This window comes from Pelodiscus sinensis, chromosome 3, assembly GCF_052426305.1.
Source record: "Pelodiscus sinensis isolate ZL-2025 chromosome 3, ASM5242630v1, whole genome shotgun sequence".
Lineage (NCBI taxonomy): Eukaryota > Metazoa > Chordata > Testudines > Trionychidae > Pelodiscus > Pelodiscus sinensis.
Genome location: NC_143054.1, coordinates 157,945,455 through 157,967,700, shown reverse-complemented (window position 1 = coordinate 157,967,700; position 22,246 = coordinate 157,945,455). Strand labels below are relative to the sequence as shown.

General features: G+C 42.8%; 1 protein-coding gene across 5 annotated transcripts in view; it reads left to right on the top strand.

The window, feature by feature from the left end:
* Window positions 1-6,834: 6,834 nt before the first annotated feature.
* WDR26 (WD repeat domain 26) overlaps window positions 6,835-22,246 on the top strand; it is a 41,891-nt gene continuing 26,479 nt past the window's right edge. For 3 of the 5 annotated variants that reach the window (XR_012902948.2, XR_016349263.1, XM_075925270.2), the window contains exons 1-6: window positions 7,035-7,541; window positions 9,360-9,459; window positions 9,567-9,623; window positions 17,209-17,345; window positions 19,577-19,674; window positions 20,806-20,962. Coding sequence is in view for 3 of the 5 variants with exons in the window: in XM_075925270.2 (XP_075781385.2) it covers window positions 7,180-7,541; window positions 9,360-9,459; window positions 9,567-9,623; window positions 17,209-17,345; window positions 19,577-19,674; window positions 20,806-20,962 (911 nt within the window). In the remaining 2 variants the exon portion in view is untranslated. Of the gene's footprint in view, window positions 7,542-9,359; window positions 9,460-9,566; window positions 9,624-17,208; window positions 17,346-19,576; window positions 19,675-20,805; window positions 20,963-22,246 lie in introns of all 5 variants that reach the window. The other 2 variants (XM_075925273.2, XM_075925269.2) reach the window with 1 other exon arrangement.

The window sequence follows — 22,246 nt, the reverse complement described above, 5'->3', positions numbered from 1 at the left end:
AACCCCAACAAGGCTGGGCCCAGGTTTCCTGGGGCTTAATCCCTGACCTTGTAGTCACTAGGGGCAGGAGTTAGGGTGTCCCCACTCCGAGGTGCTCTCTTTACACTGCAGGCCTTCTTGGCCCAGTGATCACTTCATAAGGTTCAAAGCAAATACAATTTATTAAACATCAACTGATTAAAGAGAATAGAATAAGAAACAATGAGAATGGTTAAATGAGAACACACAGCCCTGCTCTGTAGCACAGGGACATCAACACAGCAGTCTGCAGAGTGTAAGGACAGTTCACAGTCTCTTCCTTAGAAGCCCTGGATGTGCTGCAAGGGGCTGCAGGCTGGACACGCTTGCACTGGCAGTGACCACACAGCCTCAGTCTCTAAGTGGCCAGACCCCTCTCCCAGTCCAGAGCCTTTCCTCACACTTTGCAGGTCCCAGTAGCTTACCACATCCAGCTGCAGGCTGTGCTGCTTGGCCAGTTCCAGCTCCTTGTGTTGTTTCTCTGTTCCTTTTGGCTTTCTGAGCACTGCCAGTCTGCTGCTCAACACAGGGTCTGCACTGCTTGGCCTGTCTGTGTCTGGTTCTGTCGCTGCAGGACTTCTTCTTGTACTCCTCTTTCAACTCTCTGTCTTTGCAGGACCTCTTCTGCACACAGCTTGTTTGTTCAGAGACAGAGCCAGAACAATCCCCACTTACAACCTGTCAGTCAGGCTGAGCTGGAGTGTTGACTGCTTTCCATTGTCTCTGGGGTCTGTCAGTCTCATGAACCCTTCCCCTTCTGAAGCTGGTAAACCAAAGAACTCCCACAGAGTTTTAGTAAGGGGTAACAGTCCCCTTACATTAAGATTGCAGAGTCAAGCACTCAAACGTTAAGAAGGACGTAAGGGTACCTGTGCAAATGTATTTTGGCCCTTTATTGCATACGCACTAAGACACAGTTTTAATTGTATGATTACGTGCTACTTTTTCTACAAAACCTGGTTCATTCAGTGCCCAGTCTGGACTTGCCCTAGATAATAATCAACACTGTGTAGTAAAAGAGACCATCACCTGTAGCACCTCGGCATTATTTATTCCAGAAATAGGAAGATGTCAAAGAGCACACCTGTCCTGAAATGTCCATGCTTCTGCTGAAAACTGTCTCTTCCCACACCATGCCACCAGCCTTTAAGAAGGCCACATTCTAGATATTCAAAATTTTTCCCTTCTGGTCCATAGGCACTGGGTTGCAGAACCCCCAGGTACAGGGCATCTCAGCCCCTCACCCTTGTCACCCAGGGTCCTGGCTTCCAATTCCACTGCTGCTCGAGGGCTCTGTTGCCAGCCCCAGGTTCTTCTTGGCTGCTGGCCCCATACCCAGAGGCTCCACTACTGGCCAAGAAGCCCAGGGTCCAGTTCAGCTGATGGCCCTGGAGGCCCCATTGCAGGAATCAGGGTCCCACCCACTCTCCAGTCCTGCATGCAGAGTCCCAGCAGCAAGTCCAGTGTGCTGCTGTCCCTGGATTTGCAACCACCAGGGCTGGGGTCCTGTCTGCCAGTCCACATGTTGGGTCCCAGCTGACAGTCTCAGCTCTAAGGGGTGCTGAGGGGCACAGACAAGGTTAAGAGGGGGTAAAGTTCAGCAACCCTCTTCCAAAATTTCCAGAATCAGTGTTCTGGGGTCCAATTTTCTTAAGTCCTGCATAATGATTTTTAAAATAAAAGTCAAACTACAAACTCTTCATCCAATTTCAGCTGGGCCCAGTCCCTCCACTGTAAAGATCGGTCCTCCTTTAAAGTTCACTTCCTTTACATAGTCCAAGTTGAGCAGAGACTCTCCTCTCTGAAGGTCTGTCTTCCTTCTCTGCCAACATTTCTTGCCTAGAGTTCAGCCCTCTCTATTCACTTACAGGAAGTACAAAAGACACATTCTTAACACAAAAGTCACCCTCAACCTTCTGAAATTTAAGTTATGCTACAAATCACTGGGGCACTAGAGCATCTCAAAGAAAAGGTTGGTAGTGTTTATTAAAACTGGCAAAACAATGTGCTTTTCACTAGCTTGGCATTCAGCCCCCCCATCCCCCTCTACTCCAGGTCCCAGCCCAATGACCCTTTAGATCACAGTCCTCTGCCGTGTGCCTTTAACTATGTCACAGAGCTTCACTATTTCCCTGGGCCACTTCCCCATGGCCCCACACCATCTTCACCCTTACCTGAGGGCCTTATCCTAACGGAGTCCCAGCAACCAGCTCAGGGCTCCTTCTCACTCTCCCTAGCTTCTGCAGCAATGCTCTGTGCAGGGTTTTGTAGCTCAGTCAGCTAGACACACATTATCCACATTCCTACAGTTCCCTTCCAGCAAGGAAATGAACTCCACTCCCCCTCTCCCCCCCCCCCATTCTTATACTAGGCTGTTGGCCCCTGATAGGTTGTGTGCCAGCAGAGGGCCTCAGCGGGTCTGGTATGCCTGTCACATGGATCCAGTTCTTAAATGTATTGAAGATACTGAGATAGGTGGGTCTAGGCCCACCTAAAACTCACCCTTTCATGTAAGGGGAGAGAATTACTGTGCTCAGCCACAAATGAGAAAAGAGAGATGGGAGTGAGAATCATTAGGCCAAAACAAGGAATCCAGAAGGGGCACCAAGCAGAGAATTCCAAACAGCACCCACTGCTCCTCAGAGAAATCCAAGATGCCAGTGGATGCCGTCTAGAGGACCTGTGCCTGCAGACATGATAAAATGAAGGAGCAAAACCAGGGCCCACAGTTTCAGTGCACCCTCTCCCTGAGTTGAGCTTTCCCCTCCTGGTCTGGTAGATGACCTTCTTGGCCAGTGTCAGGAGGAGTTTGATTAAAAGGTCTTGACACTTTGCAAGGCCAATAACAGGGTGTGCATGTATAACAGGTGTGGTGACAAAGGCATCCAGAACCTCATCAGGAGGTTCAGGAGTAGCCAAAAGAGGGGCAGCAGCTGAAACATTCTATGTAGATGTGTGTTAGAGTCTTCTCTGTAAACTGTGCCAACCATATATCCATGTTCATGTGCCCGTTTCATGAACTCCAGCTTCATGTATGAATTTAGGCTGTATTCTGTCAAACTTATGGCAGGGGGCTGGAAATGTGGGGGTGCAGGAGTCTGTGTTGGGGTGTATGAAGGGCTCTGGGCAAGGGGTCTGAGTGTATGAAAACACAGTGTTGGGGTGTGGGAGGATGCAGGAAGGGAGGATAAGACAGCAGCTGGAGGTAGGGTCCTCAAGTGCCTGGGGTTGTGCATTTGGGTCTGCCTGCTCTGGGAACAGCTGGGCTGCCACCACCAGCTGGCTTGGGGCTGTGAGGTGCAGCTAGGGCAGAAGCTGCAGGACAGCCACCATGTGGCTTGCCCTGGCTCTGTGCCAGCACCCAAGCTGGGCCACGGTGAAGTTAGGGAGAATAAGGCACGGTAGCTGCTGAAAGTGGGGTGGGTCCTGCAGTGGCCTCTCCTTTCAACGAAGGGTGAGGAACCATTAAGCCCGAGTCACAGCTGAATACTTGGGACAATGAAAGAGAGAACAGGGAAAAGCTTAAAATTGTTAAATCAAAATGAGGCCCCCCCATAGGAGCACAAAGAGTGGAGAACCCTGGATCAGTGCCCACTACTCAGTTAGGAAGTGTACCTGGATACAACTAATACAGGGAATAGAAATAAACCCTCAGTTGCAGAGTACCCTCTTTCCTCCTTCTGGTGTGACAGATGGTCATCTTGGCCAATGCCAGAAGAAGGTGGATAAAGAAGTCCTCTGACTTTCTGGGGCCACTGATGGGGTGTACAGAGAAAAATGCAACTATAATCTTAGTTGTGATGTAAGTGACTAGTTGACTACCCCAATAAGCCTAAGCTTTATCAGGCAGTTGAGTCACTTACTCCCCTTGCTACCTCTGTATCAGAGGCAGCAAGCAGGGGGCGGGGAGCAGGAGCTGGCTTAAAAGCCAGTTCCCCCAGCACTGTCCCCACGGAGGACAGAGGTGCAGCAGAGGGAAATGGTGTGAGCTGGGACTGAGCAGACACTGCAATTCTACTCTTAAATGTAGTAACAGCTACCAGGCTCTTACTATATTTAAAAAGCAGAGGCACAGCATGTGAGACCCAGCGCGAGACGGCTGTCCCAGCTTGCTGTCTCAGCTGTCCTGGCTTGCTCCCAGTCCCACATGCTGTATCTCTGCATTTTAAATGTAGTAAGAGCCTGGAAGCTTTTACTACGTTTAAAAAGCAGAACTGCAGTGAACCCCCTTATTGACTAATCGAGTACTTGATTAGCTTCCTAGCCACTATTTAACTACTATCCCTAAATCTTAGTAAAAGGTTCTGGAAAGGCCAGAATAAGGGCTGTCATTTGATCTATCCTACATAGATATGCACTAGTTTCTCCCTCTTGTTGCAGGAAGGATATGTATCAGAAGAGTGCATGAACCATGCTGTTCATGGCTCTGTGGGAGGAGCCATCAACTAATATCCTGGCAGACTACCCTACTAGAGTTCCTCTCTCTCTTCCAGTGGCAACAGGTCCTGCCACTTGGTGTTGGGGTGGAACACAAAGATGAAGGAAGTGTATAATATGAAGGATGAGTGAATACAGATCTTTTCCAGGTGTGATTTGAAATGGACCAGTTGGATGGTGCCAGTGCTGCCAGTTCAGGAGGCATGTCAGGGGTGACCAGGGTGGCTCACAAAGCAAGGGCCTGATAACAAGATTCAGAGGGTCAGCGTGAGGGATGGGCAAAGAGCACCCTTCTGAAGTACCTGCTCAAGGAAAGCAAGAAAAGCAGGAGGCCAGGGTGCCCCCACTTCCTGGAGTACACAACAGGAGAAATACAGGATGAGCACCTCATGTGCTTACTAAATGTAATAGGGTCTATCCAGTCCCCCTGATCATAATTCAGATCTCCAAGTCTAATAGTACCCGCCAGGATATCCTCTGACACACCAAGGTGGAGTCCATCACCTGCACATGAAGATGTGCCTGTGATATGGAGTGAATGAGATAGGTGACTCCAGAACAAGAAGGGGGCAGTATTGTGGTTAAGGCAGCTGAATGTACCCTGGAGAATTGGGGTCCATCCCTGCCTCTACCAGGAGTTCATATGTAATTCTAGGCAACTCACTTGAAATTACATTTTTCAGATGTGATCACTACTCATATCTTCCTCATTTTCTGTGTGCTCAATTTAAGAATCTGGGACCAGATTTGCAAAACTGCTGAGCAGCCACAGCTACAACTGAAGTTAATGGCCTGGGCACTGCGCTTTGAACACAAAATGCTATGTAATGTGATATATTCTGCAGAATCACCTCCTAGGTATCTCTTTGGCATTCAAGCTTATTGGAAACATTTTAAATTTTTCTCTCAGTGTCTCAGTAGCCCATCTGTAAAATAGGGATGATAATATCCTCTCACCTCACAAAGCTATTATAAAAATAAACTTATAGAAGTCTGTAAACACTATGATCTCCATAGCAAAGCCCAGGAAAAATTAGTAATTCTGTATTAAGAGCAGGGTTTGATTGGTACTGTATGTTATTAAACAATGAGAAAACAAAATATCGATTAGCTGCTCATTAAGAAAACTGTCTACATCAGTGGTCCCCAACCTTTTGGGGCTACCGGGCGCCAGGGGGCGGGTCCACTCATGCACTGGGCACCTGGAGGCGGGGACAAACACATGCCCAGGGCGGGGCCACCCATACGCCGCATGCCCGGTGCCGGCACCACCCATGCTCCACTCTCCCGGGGCCGGCACCACTCCTGTGCTGCATGCCCAAGAGTGGAGCTGCCCATACGCCACGCGCCCAGGGCTGGCGCCACTCCTGTGCTGTGCGCCCAGGGGCGAAGCCGCCCATACGCCGCGCGCCCGGGAATGGAACAGCCCATGCGCTGCATGCCCAGGGCCAGCGCCGCTCCTGTGCACCCAGGAGCCGGAAGTGCCCATGCGCCACGCGCCTGGGGCCAGTGCTGCTCCTGTGCCACGTGCCCAGGAGCGGGGACACTCATACGCCACACTCCCGGGGCCGGCACAGCCCATGTACCACGCGCCTGGGGGCAGGGCTGCCCATGTGCTGCGTGCCTGGGGCTGGCACCGCCCCTGTGCCACGCGCCCAGGGGTGGAGCCAGCCCTGATCAGTTGGCGGGCACACAGAAATGGCCCAGCGGGCACCATGGCACCAGCGGGCACCACATTGGGGACCACTGGTCTACACTATGCACTGTTTTCAGTAGGCTTCTGTGGAAAACGTACTATGGGATCATGTAATTAAAGATTATCTCCTAATGCATAGACATAAAAGGGGCCAAATTAGGGATTGCATTTTAACTCTGGCATTTAACTTTTGGGTGATCACATGGCATACTTTTCTTTAGCATATTTTTATGATGGGGTGTGTATACACTTATGAATACACATATATTTACACACTCGCCTACAGACGTACAAACATCTCGTCTGTCCCTATGTATTACAGATCAGGACACGTATATAGTCTGTATACAGAGGGTGTGCTAGGTGGGCACACAGGGCTGAGTGGGAGGCAGCTGAACAGGTGTATGGCAAAGCCCCCTCCGGGGCTGGGCCCTCCCTCCATCCTCTGGAGCTACCCAGGCAGGGTGAAGCCCCGCTCCTCTTTGCCCCCTGCCCCTATAGGCTCCATACCCCGCTCCAGGCGGCGGAAGTAGGTGTAGGGGGCAGTATAGGAATTTCCTGTGACGTCCCGGCCCGGACTCCATTAGGCTGCAGCTGGGCAGAGAAGTGACAAACCCAGCGGCACGGAGCAGGCCGGGCGCCTGGGGCAGCCGGGCGGGGGCTCCGGGCAGCGGTAGCAATAACAAGAGGGAGCCCCGAGCGGGTGGCGGCACTGTCTCCGGGACTCCGGGGGGGACAGGGCCCCGCTCCTCCTCCCCTCGCCTCGCCCCCCCCGGCTTCCCACCACGGCCGCTCTCGGCGAGGAAACTCTGGCCTCCGCTTCCTCCTCCTCCGACTCGGACACCGGCGGCGCCTCCCCGCCCCCGCGGAAGAAAGCCCGGGCCTCCCCGGCGGCGGCGGAGGGAGCAGGCGAGTCCGGGGCTTCCGCGGCCAGAGCAGGCCTCACCTCGTCCCAGTCCCCCTCGCTCCCCGCCGGGCTCGCCCCCCCTGCCGCCCCGCTCCGAGGCAGCAGCACCAGCGGCAGCGCCATGCAGTCCAACGGGGCAGGAGGGGGCCAGCAGCAGCAGCAGCCGCCGCCGCAGGGGCCGGCGGGCCCGGAGCTGGGCTGTCTGGTCGCCCAGAACGGCGAGGCCTCGTCGGGCTCGGCCGCCGGGGAGCAGCTGGCTCACGCCAACGGGCTGCTGCCCTCCACGGCCAACAGCGGCGGCGGCAGCAGCCCCGGCGGCCTGAGCGTCAACAACGGGGTCCCTGCCGCCGGGGGGCCCGGCTCGGCCGCCGCGGAGCTGGGGGGAGGCGGCGGCAGCGCCCTGAAGAAGAAGAAGCGGCTCTCGCAGTCGGACGAAGACGTGATCCGACTCATCGGGCAGCACCTCCACGGGCTGGGCCTCAAGTAAGTGCCCGCGCCTCCCGGAGGAGAGCTAGACCCCCTCTTGCGCCAGAGGCAGGGAGCCCTACCAGGCAGGCCTGCGCGGGGGCCCACCTGGCGAGGCTCCTTTTTCCTTCCCTTCCCCGCTAGCGGGTGCTATGAGCCCCCCGCTTTACCAGCCATAGGGAGGCAGGGTGAGGCTGGGGAGCCCGGGTACCCTCTGCTGCTGTAGATCAGCATTTATGTAGGTGAATAGCAATCAGTAAGGAAAGAGGAGTCAAAGTGGGGGAGGGTCTGCCTTCGTGCAGGGGTGGGCCGGGGGAAATAAAGGTGCTGGGAGACTTGATGCCCTAAAATAGAACACCGTGCCTATGGGAGACAGACCGACAAATCTGTCTATGACCCACATACATAAGGTTTGGACAGCGGAAGGGAGGAAAGAGCTTTCTGCCACTAACTACCCTGTCACAGCTTGATAGCCCATTATAAAGTGAGATCAGTAAGAGTATATGAAGGGGAGCTGTGGGGCAGACCTGATGTATTGAAAACAATCAAGTGAGGAACCTGTCTTTCACCCAGCTTTATACATTCAAGGCAGACTGTCTGAACCATGGTGGGTGGGAGGACAGGTAGAGCTTCCTGTGCCAGAGATGACAATAGGAAAGGCTGCTCACTTATAACTAATGTCAGATCAGTACAAATGTTTTACTTGGAGAGAAGTGATTTGGTGAATGTAATAGAGTCTGGACACTTGGAGTTTTTTTGTTTTAAGTTTCAATAGCTCAATGGTTAACTATAAACAAACCAACCAAACGAATTAAACTATCCTTCAGGATTCTGACTGCAGAGCCTGCATTCCTGTAATTGGATGAAAGCTTGTATAGATTTGTTTTGGCCATATGTCTAATAGCTTTTGAAAATACTCTGTGTAGACTGGAAAAAATTAAAATGATACATATGTTGATTCTTCTGTAGATCAGAGCATTGCAGTATTGTTGAGTGAGTGTGCAGCAGAGGAAGGGGAAATAGAAATAAAATACAGAGAGATGAACCATTTGGATTTTACATAACCCCACCCCTTTTATAACTAAAACGTAACAGTAACAAGGTGGGTATTAAGATTTTGGGGAATGGAACTATAGATAATTATCCAGAAAATAAAGCTACAAGGAAAATATCAAAAGAGAGATCCCAAGCTAGTATGGGGTTGGATTGATTTTGATAGTACACAAAACACACCAGTGAAAGAGGCGGCAGATTTACCACAGCAGGAGACAGCTTGCCACTGTTTATAGATTACACTACAGTAAATACAATATTTGTAGCATAAAAGGGGGAGGGTTACAGGTTAGTAGGTTTATTTTTTTTATTTTAAAGGAAATTACCTTTAAAAGTCCTGACATGAGCAAAGACTAGAGCTATGTCTGCAGACATCTTAATACAGTATAGTGTCAGGTCTTCATACACATTCTCTACTGGTGGTTATAAGATGTATCTAGTGTTTATAACCCATATCTTTTTTCCATGCAGACAACTTGCAGCTAGAAACTAGTTTATTTTTATTTGGACATGCTTGTCTGAGATGGTGGGTTAGTCAAGGAAGACCATCTAAGCACTTTGTACAAATTTTCAAACCAATCAACCACTGTTGTGGATATAGAGAGCTGTCTATCCAAGTATCTTGAGTGATTGGAATACTTAAATCTTCACATGTTTCTGAATCTGGGTTATAAATATCTTGCTTCATAAAGTTTTTAAAATATTGCAGACTGTTATTGCAGTGGGTGATGCATTTTAAGAGTAAAATCGGTCAGGTTTTTTTACACTGTATCTCTCCTGCAGCCAGACTGTTGATCTTCTCATGCAAGAATCGGGATGTCGTTTAGAACATCCTTCTGCTACCAAGTTCCGCAATCATGTCATGGAAGGAGAATGGGATAAGGTAATGTATGTGGGGCATATAGGACTATGTAACTGTTATTAAATTTATAGCTTGTGAAATGCATTTCACAGTTCTTCAAGCTTATTTTTTTATACCATTTTTTGCAGGCTGAGAACGACTTGAATGAACTTAAGCCTTTGGTGCATTCTCCTCATGCAATTGTGGTAAGAGGCACCACTTCAGTTGTCTCGGATATAGTTGGGAATAATTGTAGTAGAACACTTTTTGTACTTATTTCAGAGTTAATGTTGGCATCTGTACTTATTTTAGTAGGTGGCTTTCTATCAGAAAATGCTAACTGTGGTCTCCTATCACTTTGTAGTGTTTGAGAGAGGATGCCTAAAATATGAAGAGCAACACTCAGTGCATTGAATGTGTAAATTTAAGAATCAAGCTTAGGTACAGTTTAGAATACCTAGGTACAGTGGGGATTTGCAAACTGCTATAGAATGTCATGGGAATATATAGAATGTCATGGGCTGCTATAGAAAGTGAACAGTAATGTTGTTTTTCCAGATGGCTCTTAAAGAATAAATGTGTGCCACTCTGTGCAATTTTTGTAAGCTTTGTCCTATTTGTAAAGCGGATCAGTCTGGTAATAATGTATGTTTACTTGGTTCACCTTACGGTTTAGATCCTGTGATTGGTTTGGCTTTATATATGTGGTTTCAGTAACTTTGTGATGACATGGAAAGTGTTTCTGGATTTATTTCTGTGACCCAGGATCAAAATGGTTACATCCAGCCTTAACCTTTCTTCAGCCATCTTAATTTAACAATGTTAAATGTTTACTAAAATTAGACATTAGCTATTCAGTGTTTTGTAGTTATTTGAGGAGAAAAATGTAGTACTGCTTTGTGAAGGGCCTGTGGCTGTAAACAATGAGGAATCAGCTGATGGCTGCTTAGCTTTTTACTTCTAGCTGATTCATTTTGTTGTCAGGAGAGTTTCCTGCCTGGTGGGGGAGGGGAAGAGAGAGAACAGGAAGTGAAGTAGGAAAAACAGATGTTAACAAAACATAAGTGGCTGCCTGAAAGGAGTTGCATCTTGTTCTGTTAAGTATGTCATAGTTAAACTTTTCCAAAGTCTTTCCTATTAAGCTACAATTCTTGTTCTTCTTCTTTTTTGCTTAGAAGGCTAATATCAGAGAACAAACTTTTAAAAAGAGTAAAGAAGCAACATGGGTCAGGAAAGATTATCCAAAGAAAATATACCAAAACAATGTGTACATGCTCATTGTCTCATGAGGAGTGAACATTTTGAGAGAGGAGTTTTTTCCCTATTCTATTCAAAATGTTGCTATCCATGCTAGCTTATTAAAAATTGTCATAGTATAAGGACTTATTGCAATTAGAAGAGGCTAATTTGACATTTAGTAAATCTAAACTATAAAAGGCTACATAAGTCTTAGCCTTTGTAAAATGTACGCAACTGAGTAAAACTTGTGGAAATGTGAATTTTTTTGTTTTGTTTTCAAACTCTATCTAACTTAGATTGACACTTAAGTGTATTTTTAATCCTCAGAATCAGTTCAATTAACAAAAACAACTTTTTTATTTAAAAATAAATCTGCCATATGTACAGCAGTAAAAAAATAAAGATGTACAGTAAAGGGATAAGTCACTCTATCCTATTATCCACATCTTTAGAGTCAGATGTTGAGTAATTGATTTTTTAATTTTTTTTTTAAAGAATCTGTTACATTTATAGAGATTACCTGTCTCATTCAGATTTTTTTAAATGGTTGTAAGAGTTGTCTGGAATATTTTATGGTTATTGAAAGATTTCAGCGAAAACTTAGAGCAATAAGTAGCAATTGGAAAAGGAAATGTCAGTAGAGAATGATTATGCTCTACACAATCAGATCTAATAGATGAGGATTAATCTGTGAATTTTGTACCATCAGTGATGTTTTAGACACCTCTGTTCATCTTGTTTTAAGGGGTCGGATAACATTTCTCCGTCTCATGGCACCAGTGGTGGTGGAGGATTTAAATAATTCAGATTTTTATTTCTAGTAGTCTTAGTAGTACTTGCACTCCTCTATTTCCATCATGTTATGTAAAAAAGAACAGGTCAATTCAATGTACGCTTATTTTGGCAACTTTATATTGATCTTCTACAAGGCACTGTGTTTCTGGTTTCTGTTTTAGGTCATTTTATTTGATTTAAAAGCTGTTTGTTTCATTCATCTATTGAACAGTGTTTAGGAGAATAAATTCAGTAAATAGCCATATTCTTAAGAGAAGAAGTGCTGTTGTGTTTTATGAACCAAGATCAGAGAGGTCTAGGTTTATGAATCCCAGCCTGGCACCACATGTGTCTCAAGATGGATGGGTGGGTGTCGTGTATGTAAAAGGTCAATCCTACTGACATTTTACTATATGCTTTAATAGGCTAAGGAATCTTATTTTTAATGTGACTTGGTCAAGGATGATCTGGACATTAACCTTGAATCAAAATGAGCTATGTAAACAAAGTTGTATGGCCTGGATATTATACATTCTGCCTGTGTCTTAGTTTCCCTATCCATAAAAATTGCCATAAAGTGCTTTGAGATCTACAGATGGAAGTGCTGCATATTAAGGTATAAACTGCTGATCTAAATTTCAAATCTGGATTAAACAGTTGCTGCAGCTGGCCTCAGCTGAAAAGAAGTAGCCTGCTTTCTTAATTCCTTTGTAAACACAATTGATTGCAGTTGTCCTGTACTCCTGTTGAACAATATGATTAGCAGTGTCTGTACTTGATGTAACATAGTATGGGGGGTGCAACTGGTAGAGGTACTAAAGGAAAGCCTTATCTAGAGTAGCGGGCCAAACATGAAAACCGAAACTTTCTTCTGCTATTAGGTGGAATTTCCAAAAAATCTTATGGATATCCAGTTTAGTTTTTGGCCCTGGTCAGCATGTCAGTCACTGCATTTAAGATTTCCAAGTGAAATTCAGCTTGTCTGCTCTTGGTTTGCCATTATCTGATAGAATAGTCCCATTCATCCTCGCTATGTTCACTTGATAATCTCATTGAAATTCAAATGATATCACAGGACAAAATTGCAGGTAGAAGCACAATTTTTTTCTTTACAGTTAGGAAACCTGTTTAGGATCTCCTATCCTTATGGTATGGCTAAAGGCTTGTCTATATGTGAAAATTAATCTGGAGTAAACTGGGGTATGAACTAAGAGCGGATTAGCTTCCTTATGAACTCCATGTGGAATATAACATCCACACATGGAGTTAATCAGGAGTTAACTTGCTGTGTAGAGAAGCTCTAAAGCCTGTAATGATTCTTTACTGGGATAGAATCCTTTAACTTTTCCTTTTGCTCTCACTCAGAGACCTTGTACATAGTTACCTAAAAGTGGCAGCTTCCTCTAGTTTCAGTTAATTGATTTTTCTTGTTTCAATTTGAAGACATTCAGAATATCGAAAGATGGTGTTACGTGTAGTAAAATGGGCTATTTGTTTATCAGATTTGCATTGTTTTCACAGTAAGGATGTTGATGAGCCCATAGACTCTGTCTTTTCATTGAGTATTTTTAAGAGAAACTTATAAGTTCATATTTAAGTAGGAAACTAAAGAAACAAGTTCAAAGCATCCACTTTCGTCCTATTTTATTAGTTATTACATTGTTTAAGTGCTAACAATATATACATTTAAACACCCCCCCTTTCCTTCCACCCTTCCCTCCCAACCATGACTTTTACTCAATCCTGGCCAAGGTTACGCCCTAGCAATTCTTTACATGGGGCCACATTAGCATCAAACCATTGAGTCAATGTTACTGTTAATTATATCATACAGTATTTAGAAACAGCAAAATGCAGCACTTTCTTCAACTCATCTTTAGTATTATACATCAGGTTATGTAACATAATTAAAATTGTCAGCCTGAGAAGATGAACATTATTTCCTGTGGCGTTTCTCCACCAGATAACATACAGAGGTACATTTGCTGTTGAAACAGAGTAGCTGTAGTCAGATCTTCAATGATCATTTTGAAAAGAAGTAGCTAACTGCATTTCAAACTATATTGTCAGTGTTAAGTTTGCAGTTAACTGTCTCAGGACTCTTTTAGTTTTATTGAGAGAGGATAGATATTGAAAGGGAGTCAAGTCTCTTCTAATATTTCCATTGCAAGACCATAATTATATTTGAAGGGAGATCTCAGTAGTGAACTGGGTATGTAGCTACCTTCTAATCATTATCAATTTAGTGCTCTTATGTTGTTCATATTGGATAGAAAAGTATATTGAAGACCTAATTGTAAGCGTAAGATATATCATCCGGCAATATTTCTTTCAAGCTGTAGGATAACACAGCACTGAATTAATGTTATGCCTTTACCTTTTTAAACTCCCTTCTGTCCAGTTGAGGAAGATGGTCTCTGACACCAGAAACAATTATCAGCACTACTAGTATTAGGTACTAGCAGCAGAGGGAGAAATTAGGAAGAAAGAAGGGGAAAAAAGTCTGATAGAATTTAAAAGCTTCAGTGGGGTAGCCGAATTAGTCAGTACAGGATAAACTTAAAAAAACAACAAATAGTATGGTAGCACTTTAAAGACTAACAAAACATGTAGATGGTATCATGAGTTTTAAGAAGTGGGCTGTGCCCATGAAGCTCATGATACCATCTTCATGCTTTGTTAATCTTTAACGTGCTACAATACTTAGTTGTTTTTTAAGTTTATGATACAAAAGAAGCGCACTGGTTGCAGAAAAGCTGATTCAAGAATAGGAAAAGCTGAATTGCCTAACAGAAGATAAGAAAAATCCTTTAAAACATACAGTGGAATAGGATCCATGCCCCTTAGCTGTAGAACCTGTGTAAGCTGACTTCTCATTATTTGGGATACTGGCATTTAAATAAGAAATTAATCCTACGTCCCATCAGATAACTTAGCAGTTTTTTGGACAAAAATACAGTCAGGAACAAATAACAAAGCAGTTGTGATTAAACTGTAGGCAGAATGTTCCTTGGGCCTTTATAAGGACATTATCTGTAATTAAATCCATTCAACATTTTTCTTTCAAGTCTGTTACAAATAAAATATTTTTACCATGTACAGTGTCTCCATATATGAAAACTCCAGTGTTGAATCATTCTAAGTTATCCTTTTCAGTAGTATGCCTAGGATTCATGGAATTAATGACTATTTTTAAAGGAAAATTTGTGCTGAACCAACTGTAAGAATGTACATATTCAGCTGTCTTGGCAACGGTACTCGCCTTGGTTGCTATACAAAATACAAGGGCTCAACGTCAGTCAATTTTGACATGCTTCTTGTACTAGTGTGGATAAAATGAGTCATGGAGACAGTGCTCTGCCTTGCTTTTACAGGAAGTTCCATGAAATTGCTGATATTGACACAACAACAAAAAAAACCTTCTTTTCTCTTTTCTTCCTCAACAGAAATGGCTTCATTACCTGGCATAATGGTTCTAAAAGAAGGGGTAGAGGTAGTAATTGGATGAAGTAGTTATCATCATGCAGATAAGGGAAACCAAGAAAAAGTGAATGGATGGCTACATAAGAAACAAAATATTATCTATGAAATATGCAGGGAGAATTGGAGAATATTCAACACAGAGTTCTGGATAAAAACTGAGAACAAAGTTATTTAAAAAAAAATTATATATGGTGATCACCTACCACACGGAACCAACCCCTCCACTCGTAATAAGTGCATAGGAAGTATTAAAGGGGGAAGTCTGACTTCTAATGACTCGTCACCACAAAATCTTCAACATTATACCTGTAAAAATTATAGATACTCTCTTCTCTAATGAGCCTCCTCTTCCCCCTTCACACCGAATGCAAACAAACTGACTGTGCAGTGAAAGGGAGACTAATATAAAGGGGGTTCTGACCTACCCCCTAGAAGACATCCGAGTACTGGAAAACTAAGATGCTATAGTATCTATACGGTGATGCATATCTAGGTAACATCATACACTTCTGAAAGCTATATAGTAAGTCAGCAGTTTTCATTCATGTACATGAAAACTTGATATGTCTGGTTTGTTCTCAAGAATTACAGAAGGTGTGTGGTTCTCTGTTTTAATGAAGCGTAGACATCATAGGCTGTATTTATAATCCATCTGGAATGATTCTCCTTGAAAGAAAGCAAATATTTTATCTAAATGTTTAAATATTTTACCTGCTAGTGGTTTTGTCGTCTTAAATTCTCCTAAAAAAGAATATCTCATTTAGTCAAATGTGTAGGATGAATGAGATTTTTTTTCTTTATAATGCTCTACTCCAGTGAGTTATCTATCTTCTTACCGCTGTAATGACAATACTGTACATCTTAAACATCATGAATGAGATGAGAACGAATTTTCTTTTTAAATATGGCTTGCGTAGTCAGTCAAACATTAAATTGGGTAAGCTTCAAGGAATGACTAATTTAGCCTTTACACTTAAAATTTAAGGGTTTTTTTCTCCTTAATTTACAAAAAATACTCTTTAAATGAAGCTCTAGTTATTTAAATATTCCATTGTTAATAGCTTAGAACACGTCAGCATTGAGCTATTGTATGGAAAAACAGAATTAAATGAAATTGATCAAATAGAACAGTGTAGCTGCCCTATCCAAGATAAAGTGAAAAAATGAACAACGTTCAGTAAAACCTGTAAAGATAAGGCATAACTTCAAGGCTTTTATACATTTCTTGTGTTTTTTGATTTTGAAGAGACTAGCACTTCACTCAAAATTATATTCTTCGTTAACTTAGTAATGAGTTACCTACAGTGTTGCAAAGCCTATGATCTTTGGGGTCTACTGGACTCACAGGGGGATAGGTGTTGATCAAATTGTATACTTACGATGTGTTTTGCGCTTCATTCTGTTCTGAAGAGATAGAGAAAACATAAGTCACTTTTTTAATTTAATTTTGTTTCACTCTGGATATGTTCTCAGGTTTTCTTCTTATCCCACTACTTGTGGCAGACCAGAGGAAGGAAGGTGTCTTCTCATAGACATAGCCACGAATAGGAGAGGAGGCAGACAAAAAATACACACAGAGTGTGGCTGTGCTTATGTAGAAGCAATCAAGCTGTGTATAACTTTCATCTTAAGGATCATCAGCATGTTAAATTTGGGGGGCTCCAGGTTTTAATTGTAGAACTGAATGCCTTCTTTCTTCTTGTGTCCATAAACATGTGATCTTAACATTAACAACTTTTGATGGGAAAATGTGTGAGGGTCACATTGGAATTGCAATAGAAGTTAATGCTTATGAGAAATGAGTATAGGTGAAGTGTGTCTTAAATGTGGGAAGCTATGTTGCTCTGCTTTCTGTAAAGAATGTTTATTTTACAACTATAGCAAGAATCCCTTGGTGAGCTTCTATGTAATCTGTATAAAAACACTTGCTGACCTACTGGGTCGTGCTCTGTACAAGCGTACAACATATCAAACTTTTTTAAAAATTGGGCATAAGATTAAGGGAGTTTCAGTCATTGTCCTTCAAACCAGGATTAGGTGAAAGGGATATGGGTTCAAAATAATAACTAGAAGGGAGTGTAAGAAGCAGGAAAGAATACGTTCAGATGGGTTGGATTTTTTTTATTTTTGGGGGATCTCTTCTAACTACCACAATTTAAAGATCAGCCAGAAATAATAATACATTACATATAGCTATATTTGTGAAGAGCTTAGTAGAACAGTTTCTACTGTTCTGTTTAGGCTCAAACATTTTCTGAAACTTTTCCCCCTGACTGCTGCTTTCTATCATGTCAGAGGATGAAGTTCTTGCTACTACAGCAGAAGTACCTGGAATACCTGGAGGATGGCAAGGTCCTGGAGGCACTTCAGGTTCTACGCTGTGAACTGACACCACTGAAATACAATACAGAGCGCATTCATGTCCTCAGTGGGTAAGGATGTTTTTAAGCTTGGACAACTAATTCTACAGAATGTTCTGAGGGATTGTGTAATTCAATGGAAACCAGTGCTGGTCAATATTTCCTAATCCATCTCTTCATAATCGATTAAGTGCATTTGAAATCATATGGAGTACATAAAATAGTGTCAGTGGTAAAACTAAAGCACTGTTCTTTCTTTTAGGCCCAGTCCCACTCCTGTTGAATTCAGTGGGTGAAAACTCTTTGCAGAAGTACATCTCTTATCTATCCCCTCCTTCAGTCTTTTGTACTAAATTGTTTTAAACATCTGAATTACTTATGCTATAGTTTTTAGCTTCTTGGCTAATATAATCTATTGGTGATCCTTTGTCTTTTTAAATACTGAAGACATTTACTATATTGACAGTACTATTGTATCATGAGTCAGATCACATTAATCTAAAATAAGTGTTATATACTGCCTTTATGGTATCAACCGAACTTATAAGGACATTAATTCCAGTCCTTTAAGGGAAGCATGTTCAGGCTCCCTTCCTATAGCTGAGTAATTCTCAAGTTGGTAGATAAGGATTTTGTTGGAGTATTTTTGTTGGGAGGAGGAGAGTGCAGTATTTGCAGTCTCTTTTTTCATCTTTCCTGAAGACTAATCTAAAGATGTGTTGTTTTGTGTATCCAATACCTTGCATTGGCACCTTCTCTGCTTAAAGCTTTCAAGTGAATGACAAAGCAAAAGAACTTTTAGGGCCAAATGACTATTTGTCTATCCCTCAGACTCCAATAATAAATCTTTCTAATGAATTAGGATCATCACCATCCTAAGGAGCAAGCTGTACAGTCCATAGTGGTGTCGTAGTTAACTATGCCATTATGCTAGACATTTAGAAGTTTAGTATGATACAGCTGGAAACACATGCCTCAAATGCACTGGGATCCATTGGCATAGAAAATTTTGTTTACATCTGGGTAGATTTTTGTGCCATTATAGCAAAGGTGGGGAACCTTTTTTGGGTCGGGACACTGACCCACAAAAAAATCAGTTCGGGGGGGTTGAACAAGTGAGAAGCAAAAAACCAAACCAAAACACTGTCGTTGATGTGGCCCCTAACAGAGGAGAAAGACACTCCCCACATTCCTTTCCCACACCAGAGCTTAAGGGGGCCCAGCCTCATAGATTGTGTGCTCCAGCCCCACAGTGGGGTAGTTGGCGGGAGGGGAGAAAGGGAGGGAAGGGCTGAAGTGCTAGCATGGGCTCCCCAGTGTTGGAGGAGGGGGCCCTGAGCTTCAGAGACCGCATCTGGCTCCCACGCCTGAGGTTCCCCTCTCCCTGCATTCTAGATTAGTCAGACTTGATTTAAACTTGTGAGATGCTTCATTGGGATTTTTGTGTTGAAATTCATAAGCCTTTGAGTTAATCTACATAGGGGGGAAAACGAAACTTATTGCTCACAAAATAAAGCACCATTGTACTTTTTGACTTGCTCCAATCAATTCTTGGACTCCTCATACATTTTGTTCAAGCTTTTACTTGAATACAAGTTGGTTAGGCGTGACTGTTCTATGTGTCCTAAAGAGCAATGCGTTCGGCTTTAATAAGCTGATGTGAGGGAGAGGGTTCCAAAATAGAGGTCTCTCTTCTTAGAGCCTTGTCTACCCCATCCCACTCAAACATTTTTCCTGTCTGCATTGTGTTTTCTTGTAAATAAAATTGCTGAGCAGTCACTCGGATATGAATTGTAAACAGGAACATTTCCATATATATGATCCTTACAACTGAAAATTAATTCCAAAAGGTATGATCATCATAGGATGTGTTTGTTCTAGGGATGTTAAATTTCAACTAATCTGCTAATTGCGGGGAGGGGCACTCATTATCCTGTCTGTGCTGCTGCCTTTTAAATATAGAATCCCTGCAGTGTTCTTGCTACATTGAAAAGGCTGAGGCGCAGTAGTCAGACCCAGCACAAACAGGGACTGCTTGAGTTCCTGCTTGTGCCGTTTTCCCCAGCTACGCCTCTGCTTCCCCAGTCTCTCTGGAGATGTGCTGGGGAGAGCTGGCTTAAAAGCTGGTTCCCCCCAGCATCTAGCTCCTGCTCTCCCCCTACCTTGCTGCTTCTGATACAGAGGCACCAAGGGCGCAGAAGCGACTAGTTGAGTAGTGACTCAACTACCCTGATAAGCATAGGCTTATGGGGTAATTGACTAGTTGCTTAGCTCCCTAGTTCATTCCCTTTTTGTTTTGACAGGTATCTGATGTGTAGTCATGCAGAAGACTTGCGTGCAAAAGCAGAATGGGAAGGAAAAGGAACAGCTTCCAGATCTAAACTTTTGGACAAACTCCAGAGTAAGATACATTCAATAGTCAGCGTTTAAATAGATTTTTCTAAACGTACCCCAAATTTTTCTAGTATATCCTAAGGTTGTGACTGGTTAACCAGTAAGTATTACCCTTACTAGGTGGTGTTTTCTGGTAGCTCTTAAGTGGCGGACTGGAGCATTCCCCCACTTTATGCTCTAGTCTGGCCTTGCCCACCGTGCCGGGCAGGATTCCAGCTAAGTGTCTAACTGGTTAAATGGGATTTTATACCCCCTAGTACATCCCCACTTAATATGGTAACTTTTGAGGGAAGTGATTTTAATTACACTTATCAATGATTGGTGCTTTATGGGGATGGTAATTCTGATTAATGGGAATGACTTAGTGATTTTTGTGGGTCTTAAGTCTTGTTTCTCAGCTTTTGATGTCTCTAGCTGTTTGAGATAAAAGCTTTCAGTTCTCTGTGTCTCTGCTATATGTAGAAAATATGTGAATTGTTTTCATTGCTATCTGCTCTGTTAGTTTGCTTCTTCCATGTCATTCACTTGTGATAGGCCAACATGTTGGCTTATTGCAGCTTCCTTTGATATTGCCTAGCTGACCCCAGAGCATGTGGTATCTCATTTCAAATCTGTGGCCTGTCCTGTAATAGTGGTTTTCAATCTTTGGCCCACGGGCTTCTGGGAGGGGGTCCTTAGACTATCTAAGATTTCCAAAAGAGGCTGCACTTCCATTTGAGACTTTTGAAGAGTCTACAAATGAGCTTGCACAGCACTACTATAAGGTGATGGACTCTACTGCTCTATTAATAGCAGTACTAATACAGTGTTGTCTTTTAATTGGGAATTCCTCATAATGAGCACACAATGTAGTCTAGTGGAGTATTGCAATTGAGGATTTGACTGTTAAAATCAGTGTGCAGTAGTCTATTTTGTATAAATGGAACTTGTGGTGATCAGAAGCAACAGAGCTGAAGTATAGTTCTGTTTGAAAGTGTCAGTGAATCTGAGTTCATCTTTGGGTCCTCGGTTATGCAGTTATAAACCAATAAGTTGAATAGTAGAGTGGATTCCAATTTGTAACTCTTTTATGGGATTTTATTCAGTAAAGATTTTGAAGATAAAATGTGCATTTGTAACTTTTATTTCATTTTTCAAGCATACCTACCACCGTCGGTGATGCTTCCCCCAAGGCGTTTACAGAATCTATTACGTCAGGCTGTGGAGCTGCAACGAGACCGGTGCCTATATCATAATACCAAGCTAGATAACAGTCTAGATTCTGTGTCACTTCTTATAGACCATGTTTGTAGTAGGTAAGAATTTCTTTTTCTACTTTTAAGATTGACAGCAGTATTTTAAAAAAAACAAACAAACCCACAGTCCATTTACCCCAATATTGTTCCTTTGAACGGGAGGTCCAGTTTTTGCTAATTGGGGCTTTCTGGAAAAGCCAGGCCCTGTTAGTTGCCTGACTTTAGTCGTTGGTGCAAACAAACTACAAAGCGTGTATGAAAATGCTGCTTGTCTAGCTACTTCTTGAGGGAATGAAACTTGCAATGATGTGGGTGTATGTATTTAGTATTTAACCTTAATCTAATTACATAAACTTGCTACTTTTTGGCTGCAAGTTTGATCATTCTGTCAATATATAATGGCTAGCCTGTGACTTAGGCAATTGAAACTCTCTGTTCTTTATCATCAGACTACTTGGATGTGTAAGGTTAATCCACATTTACTGTTCGGTCATATTCCAGAGTTAGCCTTTAATTAATGAACGCTGTTATATTTTAAAAGTTGGCAATCAATAAGAATGCATAGTGAATTCTACTCTCTAATTCTTGCACATAACTAAAATATGTGTAATGCAAACTGTATAAGACAGAACATGCTCATCTAATTTTTTAAAAAATTGACATTGTTTTGTAAGAAAACACCCACATTTGTAACTCGGCACATAAAGAGTGCATGTTGCATGTGTACCCAAACTCATTAATTAGATTATAAAAATAACTAAAAAGCTAGAGTAACATTGGTGCTGCTTATAACTTTAAAATGTTGCAAAATGTTTGCAGGCAACAGCAGAAAGTAACTCAGTGCTGCTATATCATGCACACAGAAAAAGTTGCAGTGTTGGGTATTTTTCTTCAGACAATCAAAGCTCATCAGGGATATCTAGCATAAGTGGCTTGAATACAAATTCAAAGCTTTGGATATTCTAAAGGTATAATTAGGGGATGAAGGCCACAAGTTTCTGGACACTGAAACAGCATGAAAAAGCGAGAAGACTGTTCTACATTTTTGGTGATTCAGATTTTCATCGTATTAAATACTTACCATAGAAAGCTGCTACTTACTAATTTCTCAGTACTCACAGTGTAATTTTGTTTGTCTCTCAAAAAATTGCTAGTATTTTTAACCACGTGGGATTTTTAGCTTTAAACTATTTGGCATCTGTTTTTAAAGTGAAACTTCTGTTTCAGTATTCTTTTCAGTACTTTCATTAGGACTCTAAATGACTATCCTAATACTTTTAACCATATGTGAAGTAATTGTCTTAGCTTTAGACTCTTGTGGTAGTTAAAAGCACAAGATTACAA